Source organism: Ctenocephalides felis, unplaced genomic scaffold, assembly GCF_003426905.1.
Source record: "Ctenocephalides felis isolate EL2017-DRISC unplaced genomic scaffold, ASM342690v1 CF-g0.4_SCAFFOLD_01170, whole genome shotgun sequence".
Lineage (NCBI taxonomy): Eukaryota > Metazoa > Arthropoda > Insecta > Siphonaptera > Pulicidae > Ctenocephalides > Ctenocephalides felis.
In genome coordinates, this window is record NW_020537324.1 from 40559006 (window position 1) to 40571182 (window position 12177).

The 12177-nt window shown below is 36.1% G+C and overlaps 1 protein-coding gene across 1 annotated transcript; it reads right to left on the reverse strand.

Moving 5' to 3' along the window:
• Positions 1–2437: 2437 nt before the first annotated feature.
• Positions 2438–6077, reverse strand: LOC113367231. The gene is made up of 2 exons (XM_026608858.1): positions 5933–6077; positions 2438–3069 (listed from the first exon to the last, which is right to left on the reverse strand). Exons 1-2 carry the CDS (start codon positions 6075–6077, stop codon positions 2438–2440), a joined length of 777 nt encoding a protein of 258 aa, XP_026464643.1.
• Between the last annotated feature and the right edge of the window lie 6100 nt (positions 6078–12177).

Below are 12177 nucleotides of genomic sequence, written 5' to 3' on the forward strand. Positions count from 1 at the left end.
CAATACGAATCGAATGCTTTTTGAATTATTCAAATCGGTTGATCCGTGTTCCCGAAATCGTCGACGAAAATTTGTATTCGCACATACATACACACACGTACATACATACATTCATACATACATACACACACATACACATACAAACATGATGTCCCTGATGACCAGGTAAATACGACAGTAGACAAAATAAACAAAACCAGAAATGGAGACTTGTTGATAACTATTTCTAAGAAAAGTGCGGACAAAGGTCAAGGACTACAACAGATTATGCAGGCGTGTTAAAGGATGAGGCCGAAGTTATTTATAAGGGGCACGAAGAAACTATAGAAATAGAGATATTGATGATGAAACCTCAAAAATTGATATCCAGATAACACTACAAAAAGCAACCGGAGGAGCCTGCAACACATCAGCAGAAGCAATTAGGATTCGTAAGGCATATAGAGGTACCCAGATTGCTACTGTAGCTCTTCCAGCGGCAGTTGTACACGATCTGCTCAAAGCAAGTAGCAAAATACGAATTGGATGGGTCAACTGTCGAATTAAAATCATCAAGAAACCAATTCGATGCTTTAAATGCTGGCTATTCGGGCATTATGGATCACAGTGCAAGAGCGAAGTGAATCGGACCAATCTATGCATTAGATGTGGACAAGAAGGTCACAAAATAGCCAACTGTGTAAATGAGCAAAATGTGCACTGTGCGCTGAAAATGAAAACTCTGAAAATGTAGCACATCATGCCGGCACTCACAGATGTCCTGTATATAGGGAGGCCATAGAGAAAATAATAAACGCAAAAGCATGAAGATAATTCAGCTAAACATGAATCATTGTGAGGCTGCACACGACTTGCTTATGCAGACGGTAAGAGATATGAAAATTGATGTTGCCCTCTTATCAGAACCTTACAAACAACTAACTGATTGGCCATCGGAAACGGATAGTACTACCAAAGCTGTTATTTGGTCCTGTGGCAAATTTTGTTTCCAAAATGTTGTTAGCAATAGCAACGCTGGATTTGTCGCAGGACATTCATTTATACAGCTGTTACACTCCACCTAGTCTTTCTTTGCCCGATTTTGTCGATTTTTTAGATCGTCTTGTGGAGGATGCAAATCGACACCACCTCGTAGCGATAGCCGGTGACTTTAACGCATGGCGGTAAACTGGGGAGTAGGAAGACTAATGCAAGAGGTAAAGCACTTTTAGAGGCCTTTAATGCACTTGACGTTGTTTTACTTAATAGTGGTGATAAGCCAACCTTTGCCAAGGGCAGTGCAAGCTCAATAATAGACCTTACTTTTGTTAGCAATAGCCTCGTCAGAGGAAATTGCAATTGGGAGGTATTAGATATCTACACTGCTAGTGACCACAATGCAATCATCTGGGAAATATCAACGAATAGAAACATTAGAAGACATGCGAAAATATCTAAAGCCATTGGGTGGAAAATAAAATCTTTTGATGAAAGCGCCATGAAAGTTGCCTTAAATTGCAAACCTATAATTTCAGAACACGCAGATGAACATACTAGAGAGCTGATGGAGAGAATAACCGAAGCCTGTGATATCAGTATGACTCGTAAGCATGGCATAAATAAAAGACAATCTGTGCACTGGTGGACTGAAGAAATCAGCTCTCTTCGTAAAGAGTGCCTAAAGAAAATAAGGATCTCTCAGCGAGGATATAGTCTCACTAATTCTGCACAACTGGTAGTGGAATATAAACAAGCACATCGGCAACTAAATAAAGCAATCAAAGATAGTAAAGTTAGGTGCTGGAAAGAGCTTCTGGATGAAGTCGAGAAAAACCCATGTGGAAGACCTTATAAGACTGTAATGTCTCGCATCAAAAGCCAGCCAGTACCTTCACCAACTTGCCCACGACTATTGAATAAAATAGTAACTACTTTGTTTCCACGACAACCTAACTTAAACTACCAGGTAACACATGTAGATCTGAATAATATTCCACCTATAACACTGCAAGAACTGATGGAAGCTTGTCATCGCGTTGGTAATAGTAAGGCACCGGGATTAGATGGAATTCCTAATATTGCCTTAAAAACATCAATTATGACATCTCCGACAATGTTTCTTAATGCATATAATACATGCCTGAAAGAGGGGTTTTTCCACGAAAATGGAAACAGCAAAGATTAGTGCTTATTCCCAAAGGAAAAAAAACACCAGATGAACCATCATCCTACCGTCCAATATGCATGCTGGACACAGCGGGTAAAATTTTTGAAAGAATAATTCACCAAAGAATGGATGCAATAGTTGACCCAATCCTAGCAGACAATCAGTATGGTTTTCGCAAAGGGGCGATCAACTATCGATGCTAGAGGGCAACATCAATTTTCATATCTCTTACCGTCTGCATAAGCAAGTCGTGAGCAGCCTCACAATGATTCATGTTTAGCTGAATTATCTTCATGCTTTTGCGTTTATTATTTTCTCTATGGCCTCCCTATATACAGGACATCTGTCAGTGCCGGCATGATGTGCTACATTTTCAGAGTTTCCGTTTTCAGCGCACAGTGCACATTTTGCTGCATTTACACAGTTGGCTATTTTGTGACTTTCTTGTCCACATCTAATGCATAGATTGGTCCGATTCACTTCGCTCTTGCACTGTGATTCATAATGTCCGAATAGCCAGCATTTAAAGCATCGAATTGGTTTCTTGATGATTTTAATTCGACAGTTGACCCATCCAATTCGTATTTTGCTACTTGCTTTGAGCAGATCGTGTACAACTGCCGCTGCAAGAGCTACAGTAGCAATCTGGGTACCTCTATATGCCTTACGAATCCTAATTGCTTCTGCTGATGTGTTGCAGGCTCCTCCGGTTGCTTTTTGTAGTGCTATCTGGATATCAATTTTTGAGGTTTCATCATCAATATCTCTTATTTCTATAGTTTCTTGGTGCCCCTTATAAATAACTTCGGCCTCATCCTTTAACACACCTGCAATAATCTGTTGTAGTCCTTGACCTTTGTCCGCACTTTTCTTAGAAATAGTTACCAACAAGTCTCCATTTCTGGTTTTGTTTATTTTGTCTACTGTCGTATTTACCTGGTCATCAGGGACATCATGTTTGTATGTGTGTGTGTGTGTGTATGTATGTATGTATGTATGTATGTATGTATGTACGTGTGTGTATGTATGTATGTATGTATGTATGTACGTGTGTGTATGTATGTGCGGATACAAATTTTCGTCGACGATTTCGGGAACACGGATCAACCGATTTGAATAATTCAAAAAGCATTCGATTCGAATTGATAAGGAGACGTGCTGATTAGTTTTTGGCGAAGGCAGGTCGAGCCGTTCCAAAAATACGGGGCAAAAAGTGCCGAAAACGGTAACTCAGTTTTTAAGAGAACGAAGCGTCCGATTTTAATAATTCAAAAAACATTTGACTTGTATTGACAAGATGAAGAATTGATCAAATTTTCATGAGGGCGGGTCTAACGGTTTCCGAGATCTAATAAAAAAGTATAAAAAAATGCCATTTGGCGGTCAAAAGTGATCATTAGACATATGCACTTCAAATTATCAGATATTTATAGAGATTTTAACAATAAGTATAAATTTTGTTTGCATTCTTATGGGTTCCGTACCAATGTTTATTCGTTAGATGGCGACGCGGCGCTTACGCGCTTTGACATTTTTGTTTCTATGCAGTTAAAGCAGTACGCCGCTATGAAAAAAAGTTCAGATCTTCCAAGATATGCCAAAATAAAAAAAAAATATTTTTTCAAAAAAAAATTTAAAAAAAAAAAAAAAATTTTTTTTTTCAAAAAAAAGTAATTTTTTGTCCAATTTATAGTTTCTCAAAAGTCTTATTTTTTCGAAGTAAATTTTTTTTAAAAATGTCAATCGTTTTTAAAAAAATTATAATTTTTGTTACGGGAAGTTCCAGCAATTTGCCTTAAGGCACGATGCCTTAATTGCCTTAAGACAAAATTCCACTTACAGCTAGTTAATTCTCTTGTTCTTATCACTAGTAGGAAAAGAATTGAGACCATCAAGCTAAAGATAGGAAATCTTGAGATCACGTCAAAACCTCACATCTGTTACCTTGGCGTAATGCTTGATGCTCGTTTGAATTTCAATCAACAGGTGGAACACGTTAGTGCTAAGGCGTCAATAGTTAGGACGAAACTTGCTCGACTGATGCCTAATATTGGAGGTCATAAACAAACCAGAAGGATATTACTATCGTCAGTTATTACTTCAGTGCTGACATATGGTATCTCCATATGGGGTGATGCTCTTAAATCTCAAAAATCGAGGAGAATAGCAGGGCCCTTATACCGTCTCAGTGCTATAAGAATTGCTTGCGCATTTCGCACAATATCGGCGGAAGCAGTGTGCGTCATTTCAGGAACTGTGCCTCTCTTAGTCTTAGCAGAGGAAAGACGGACAATTTACCATAGAAGACATCAACAACTGTGTCCTGAAAAGTTAAGATTAGAAGAACGGCAGAACAGCATTGACCGATGGCAGCGACTGTGGGATGTCGCTGTAAAGGGCAGATGGACGCATCGTCTCATTCCTAACATCAAAGTCTGGCTAAGTCGCAAGCACGGCGAAGTAAACTATTATACTACGCAAATGCTATCGGGGCATGGCTGTTTTCGAGCCTACCTACACCGATTCAAGCACGATAGCTCGCCGGATTGCCCATATTGTTTGGGCGAAATCGAAGATGCTGAGCACGTGTTCTTCGTGTGCCCGCGATTTGGTGCTCTACGGGATGATGTGGAGGTGACATTGAGACGCACAATTACCCCAGGTAATGTTGTTAAAGTGATGCTGACAAGTGAAGCTGCTTGGAACGCCATAGACAGATTTGCGAGAGACGTTTTAATGGACCTGCGTTCTATAGAGAGAGAAAGGACGAATGGGACTTCGCCCATTTAAAAGATAAGTAAAATGTTTATGAATTATAACATTGTTTATAACAAGTTAAGAATTGTAACATTCTAGATCCTCCGCCACGAAGTAATGCCTAGCGGCGGTTTCCGTGGGGACCAGAGGCAGGGGCAAAGCGGAGGTTTTAGTCGGTATTATACCAGGGCGGTATCGAGTCCGACATACCCAGACAGAAGACCGGTCTGGGATGCATAAAAGCATTTCCTTCGCTATACAAAAAAAAAAAAAGCTAGTTAATTCTAAAATTGTCTTAAATACGTGTGTATTATTGTGGTATAAAAGGAAACACACGAAGAAATCATATACAGAATTTATTGAACACATAGAAATAATAATTTTACATTTGCGAAGACTTGTTGTTTGTTAGGCGGCTTAGACAGAACAGGACGTGCTTGTGTAAAGCGTAGTGCAATCCTAGCATAAGACACTCTCCTAGTAGTGGGGGAGGTCGTTATAGAGCGGCGCAAAATTTGAATACAAAATTTAATCGTCCATCCTCTCGGGCGATGCCAAGCATCCATATTTCTTAGAATAAATACTTTCCATATAGGTCCATTTCTAACATCTAAACTGGCTTAAAGTATATAAGGTATACCAAAAAAATATAATATTGTTTCAACATAAAAAAACTGATATTTACTTACATATTAGTAAGTAATAATGTTTACAAACTAACATCCTTAAAATTACTTAAATAATTATTATAAATCAAGTTGAATTACAAAATAGGAATAACTAAGTGTATGGATATAAGTATGAGACAGTCGATAAATATGATGAGTAATTAGATAACTTAAATTAATCATTAACAGATTGCTTAATACTTAACATTGATATAATTATTATTCATACATTGCATGGTGACTTAAGATATTTGAAGAATTAATTATTACAGTTTAATTAGTCGGCACAGGGTAATGGCACAATCTTTACAATTAGTCTAGTGTGATGACCAGTAGTGGTTTTTACTACAACCACCCTAACCTTTCCATCCTGAGCTACTCTGCATTCTGTTACCCGACCTAATGGTCATTGTAAAGGAAGAGGTATTATCCTCTTTTATCAAAACAATGTCATTAATTTTAATATTAGCTTGGAAACTTGTCCATTTGTTTCTGCGTTGCAACATGTTTAAATATTGAGTAGACCAAATTTTCCAAAATCGGTCTCTCATAGAAGTCATTTGCTTAAATACCTTACTGTGGTTAACTGCATGGTCTGATGTATATGGTTCCGGAAGCGCTGGACTAATGTCCCGGACTAATATTGGAAATATCAGTGCTGTCATCAGTGGTAGCCAAAAGTGGTCTTGAATTCAAGACTGCCTCAATCTGAGTGAGGACTGTGAGATACTCTTCATATGTCAGACAGTATGACCCTATCACTCTACAAATATGGTGCTTCATGCACTTTATGGACCCTTCCCATAGACCACCAAAATGTGGTGAATATGACGGAATGAATTGCCATCTGATTCCTAACTGGGCACTAACTTCTATTAGTGAGTGTTTGACCATATCTTGTCTAAAGAAACGATATAGATCAGTTAGTTCCTTTTTGGCTCCTACAAAATTTCTGCCATTGTCGCTGTGAATCGTACTACAGCAGCCACGGCGCGAAATGAAACGTCGCAACGTGGCAAGAATAGCATCAGTGGATAAGCTGGTTACCAGATCGAGGTGCACCGCCATTGTGACCATACACACAAACAAGGTTATGTAGGCCTTCACTCGTGGTGCTTTCCGTAGACGGCTGGCTCTCAGAGTTATCGGACCAGCAAAGTCGACTCCTACAGCCTGTAAGGGACGTTGCATGGTGACTCGATCTATCGGTAAATTGCCCGTCAGCTGCTCTGCTGTAGACGCTTTGAATCTAATATAATTAATGCATTTATTAATTATTTGTTTGAGAGTGCTCCTCCCACCTATAGGCCAATATTTCAACCTAACGTTGGCTAACACCGTTTGTGTTCCTGCATGCAATAGTCGTTCATGCTCAGAACGTAAAAACATCTCAACTATTGCATGCCCTTGAGGCAGGATGATTGGATGCTTCTGCTCGAAGGGAATATCCGCATTTTCCAGCCTACCACCTACTCTCAATATCTCATTAGCATCAAGGAACGGATTTAATGGTTTTAGTTTCTTCATGCTTTCTACTTTTGTATCATATGGCTTACCAAATACTTCCCATTGCACTGCTTTAAATATATTATTTGTTATGCGCCGTAATTCGCCAGCTGATAACGTATGATTGATGCCTAAAAATTCTGCTTTTTTGTGCTAATGGTACCATCTCAAACAGTATGACATTACCCGAACCATTCGTTGAAATGTGGAAAATTTAGTAAATGCCCGAGGTAATCCGATCTCAATATCCATGTCATTGTTCGTCACTGCTTGTACGTGTTTCTCTGGTAGGGCTTCCACATCTTGTAAGAAAATTTATTAGGCCACTTACTAAAGTCCTCGGCCAACCATGCAGGTCCGTGCTACCAGAGTTCACAGTTTGACAATTCAGCAGGAGATTCGACACCTCTAGACACTATGTCTGCAGGGTTGTCCTTGCTCGAAACATGTCTCCATAATATGGCTGGCAGAAATCTCTGAAACCCTATTACTGACAAACATCTTTAATTGTGAGGGATCAGTCCGTAACCAAGCCAAGACAATACTGGAGTCACTCCACAAGAATGTTACAGCTATTTTGATGATTCCTGAAATGTCTGTTACCACACGCTTATATAACTTTGCCAGAAGCAATGCTGCTGACAACTCTAGACGGGGTAATGTTACATTTTTCAGAGGAGCTACCTTAGACTTCGAACACAGTAAATGTGTTTTTATACCCAAGTGGTATGTAGCTCTTATGTATATACAGGCACCGTACGCCTTTAGCGAAGCATCCGCGAATCCATGGCACTGTATTACGATAGGATTCATTGTGAACATGCAACGAGGAATAGAAATTTCGATGAGATGTGATAACCTATTGCCAAATTTGTCTAGTTCCTCTTTAATGGATTCTGGAATCACATCATCTCAATCAATTTTTTCTTTCCACAAGTTTTGCATAATTATCTTTGCTGTGATTGTTACCGCTGCTATTAGTCCAACCGTGTCATATATTTGAGCTATTGCCGATAGAAGAAATCTTTTTGTGTGTCTTTGTATTGTACAAGTGGTTTTAGTGGTGTCAGTCTTATTTATTCTGAATACGTCACTCGTCGGGTTCCATGATATTCCTAAAGTCGTAATTGTCCCCTTTTCCGGTTGGTAATTTGAAATAGTCTGTCCGTTCTGTGGTAAAGTGTTAAGAAGTTTGTTACAGTTACTTGCCCATTTGTGCAATGTAAAGCCTCCCCCCCAAGTAATTGAATTATTTCCATCTGTAGGTTAAGTAGTGTTCTTTTATATATATTAGCACTGATTTTATTAATATTATCCGTGATGAAGGACCAAACTTTATGGTATAAAAGGAAACACACGAAAAAATTATATACAGAATTTATTGAACACACAGAAATTATAATTTTACATTTGCGAAGACTTAGACAGAACAGGACGTGTTTGCGTTTTGTTCCCCCACCACTCTCCTAGCAGTGGGGGAGGCCGTTATAGAGCGGCGCGAAATTTGAATACAAAATTTAATCATCCATATTGTTTTTATTATCCGTCATTTTTCTATTATTATCTATCCAAATTATCATATTAGGGCCGCCCATATATGGCCCCTATGAGAGCCATGCACTAAATTCCGTAATGCGGACGCCGGAGTACAGCCCTATAGGAGCCAGACCTGTGTAACTGTGGGCTTGCCGTAACAAATTTCTACTCGGGTATTTCTAGTTTGAAAAATAGATGGGAAGGAGATACCAAAAAATAACTAGTGTTGCATGGCATAGTGCCTTAAGGCAAATTGCTGCAAACTTCCCATACCAAAAATTAAATTTTTTAAAAAAGATTCATTTTTTTAGAACTTTGAAAAAAATAGATTTTTGAGAGTTTTTTAATTTTTGAAAAAAAAATGACTTTTTTGAAAAATTTCAATTTATTTTATACTTCAAAATATTTTGGAAATTTTAATCCAGAGATCAGTTTTGTCCTCCAAATGGCCTATTTTATTACTTTTTTTATTGGAACTCCAAAACCGCTAGACCTGCCTTCCCAAAAATTTTATGAGATTTTTATTTCATCAATATAATTTTATTTCGCTCCGTTCTCCATATATCCATATTTGTTTCAATACTACTTTATGTACCAAAATCTTATTGTAAGTTGATTGGACTTCGGACTCAGCCAGTATAGTATTTTGAAAATTCCTTCAAGTTGTAATCCTTTTCTTTAATGGTGTGATTTTTTTATAAGTAATTCACGTGATTAACCTGAGGTGATTGAACTCTATTGATTGTGATGGGCGGGCATGTTTAACTTCCCGAAGAAGAAGTTTATGTTTTCATCAGAAAATTCGATTCACGTTTTAGCTCGCAATTCTGAATCGATTTTGAAAATTCAGAAACCGTTCGAAAGATATTGCTTGGGAATCCTGCTGTTTAGTTTTTGGTAGAGATCGGCCGGGCCGCTTTCTTGTAATAAAGTGCAATATAATTTAATGCAATATAATTTATAATTTAAATGAACTTACTGATAATTTTATCAGTTCGACACGTGTTAGTTCACTATCTAAAATAAACAATAGACACACTCATAATGCGCAACAAAGATCCATTCATAAAATCGAACAGTTTCATATCAATCGTGATATGTATTTGGCTATTCTCATTAGCTCTCACTGCCTTGAAGGCGAAGGAGTTATCAGTATTACGTTTAAAACTGTAGATTATTTTCAATATTTACGAAAATACGTGGTGAGTATTCATTTAAAAGAAATTAATCAGTTTTGTGTATTAAATAATATAAAAAAATTAACATTATCCCACAGGAAAACATATTCTCATATCAATAAATTTGATCGACAGAAAAGCTGATCTCAGTAAAAAATGTTTTGGAAAACACTGCTCAAGATGTATAGAAATATTACACTGCCTCTAGACACATTCAATATAAACAAATACTTAAGAACACCGAATTTAATAAGTGTTTTACAGCAAGCCTTTGTCAATCAGCACGGTATGTATTATTCACAGAGTACACTTATTTATATATATATATATATATATATATATATATATTTTTGAATATTCTTGAATTTGATGTTGATATATATGTTTAATTTGAGTTTAATATTCGGGCGTAACATCAATAAAATTAGTATGAGTTTTTTTAAAAAATTTTATTTATTTAAAATCCATACGTTTCGGCTAGCATCTTAGCCATCATTCAGTGGTAATCAAGTTAACTATAAAAATTGAAACTAAATAAATTATATGAAAGGAAATTTCATGGAAAAACAATAATAATAATAATAGTAATAAAACACTTACAATTTTGTATCCTAATATAGCATATGAAACCATTATTAATCCATGGTATGAGTATGTACACATTGATAAGATATGTATTTTTTAACACAAACATCACAAATGGTAAAACACACTAATAATCATGATAACTTGACAAGTTGTCGAAACTATGTCTTTACTCTTCGGAGTTTAGGATAGAAATGTCACAACTTTCTCAAAGTAGTTTTTAGCATGTGTTGATATTTTTTGGAAAATTTAAAAGGCGATGGGATTTTGTTATTTTTTAAGGAATTTTGACACGCTATTAAGAACCCACGTGTTCGCTTCGTTCAGGGCCGTATTGTCAAAACGTTTGTTTATCACTTTGTCGTTATGTAATTGTAAAAACAACCCCTCAGCGAATCTTCTTTTAATTGTATTCTCTTCAAAGTGTAAAATTTTAGGGTTAAAAAAATCGATATTGTGATTTAAATTTTTAATATGCTCAGTTAACATTGTTTTAAATTGTTTGGGATTTTTTGAATTATTTTTGTGTTGATTAAGGCGTTTACTCAGGTTTTGGCTAGTTTCTCCAATATAAAAGAGTTCGCAATTAGAGCAATTAATTTGATATACTAAATTCCTGAGCCGGTCAAAATTGAACTTAGATTTCATTTGTGTAAAAATTGAACTAAGGGTTGCATCACAATTACATACCAACAGAATGCCACACTGTTGAAATAATTTTTTCCACGAGAAATATAAATCTTTTACGTACGGTAGGCAAATGACACCAGTATATGATTCTAAGTCTAAACGGTTTTTATGGTCTGTGAGGTCTTTTTGTTTGTTAAGAATGTAACTGCGTCTGTTATTTATGACCGAGTTGATTATGTTCGTAGGATATGAGTTGTTTTTCAGTGTGTTTATAACCAGGTCAATGTTCGTGTCCCAGAAGTTTTTGTCAGATAGTAATATGGCGTGGTCTGTTAAATTTATTATTGTCGCTATTTTCATTTTAAGAGGGTGGTATGAGTGGTAATTTATGTATCGTCCGGAGCTAGTTGGTTTCTGGTACCAGTTAGTAATTAGTCGGTGGTCATTTGTACGTATTAGTCTGATGTCTAGAAAACTAATCGAATTCACTGTCTCTAATTCTACGGTAAACTGTAGTTTTTTATTAAAATTGTTAAAATTATCAGTAAATATGTTAATGTCTTCTTCCGGAATACAAGTAATGATATCGTCTACATATCGGTAATAAAAGATTTGTTTGTTATAATTATTAAAAATTTTGTTTTCTACTAATTGTAAGGAAATTTCTACTAAAGACGGAGATGCGGGAGATCCCATTGGGGTGCCAAAAATTTGGTAATAAAATGATCCATTAAATTCAAAATAGGTGTTAGAGACAATTTCCTTTCATATAATTTATTTAGTTTCAATTTTTATAGTTAACTTGATTACCACTGAATGATGGCTAAGATGCTAGCCGAAACGTATGGATTTTAAATAAATAAAATTTTTTAAAAAAACTCATACTAATTTTATTGATGTTACGCCCGAATATTAAACTCAAATTAAACATATATATATATATATATATATATATATATATATATATATGATATTCAGTTTTCAGGGCAATACATCAATTAAAAAATTTGTATGACTTTAAAACATTTTTATTTATTCCATACGTTTCGACACATTGTTTTGTGTCATCTTCAGTGGACTATGCAATTGAATTAATCCTAATTATTTCATATTATAAATGTTCACAATGCACAATCTTAATTATTTCATATTATAAATGTTCACAATGAAC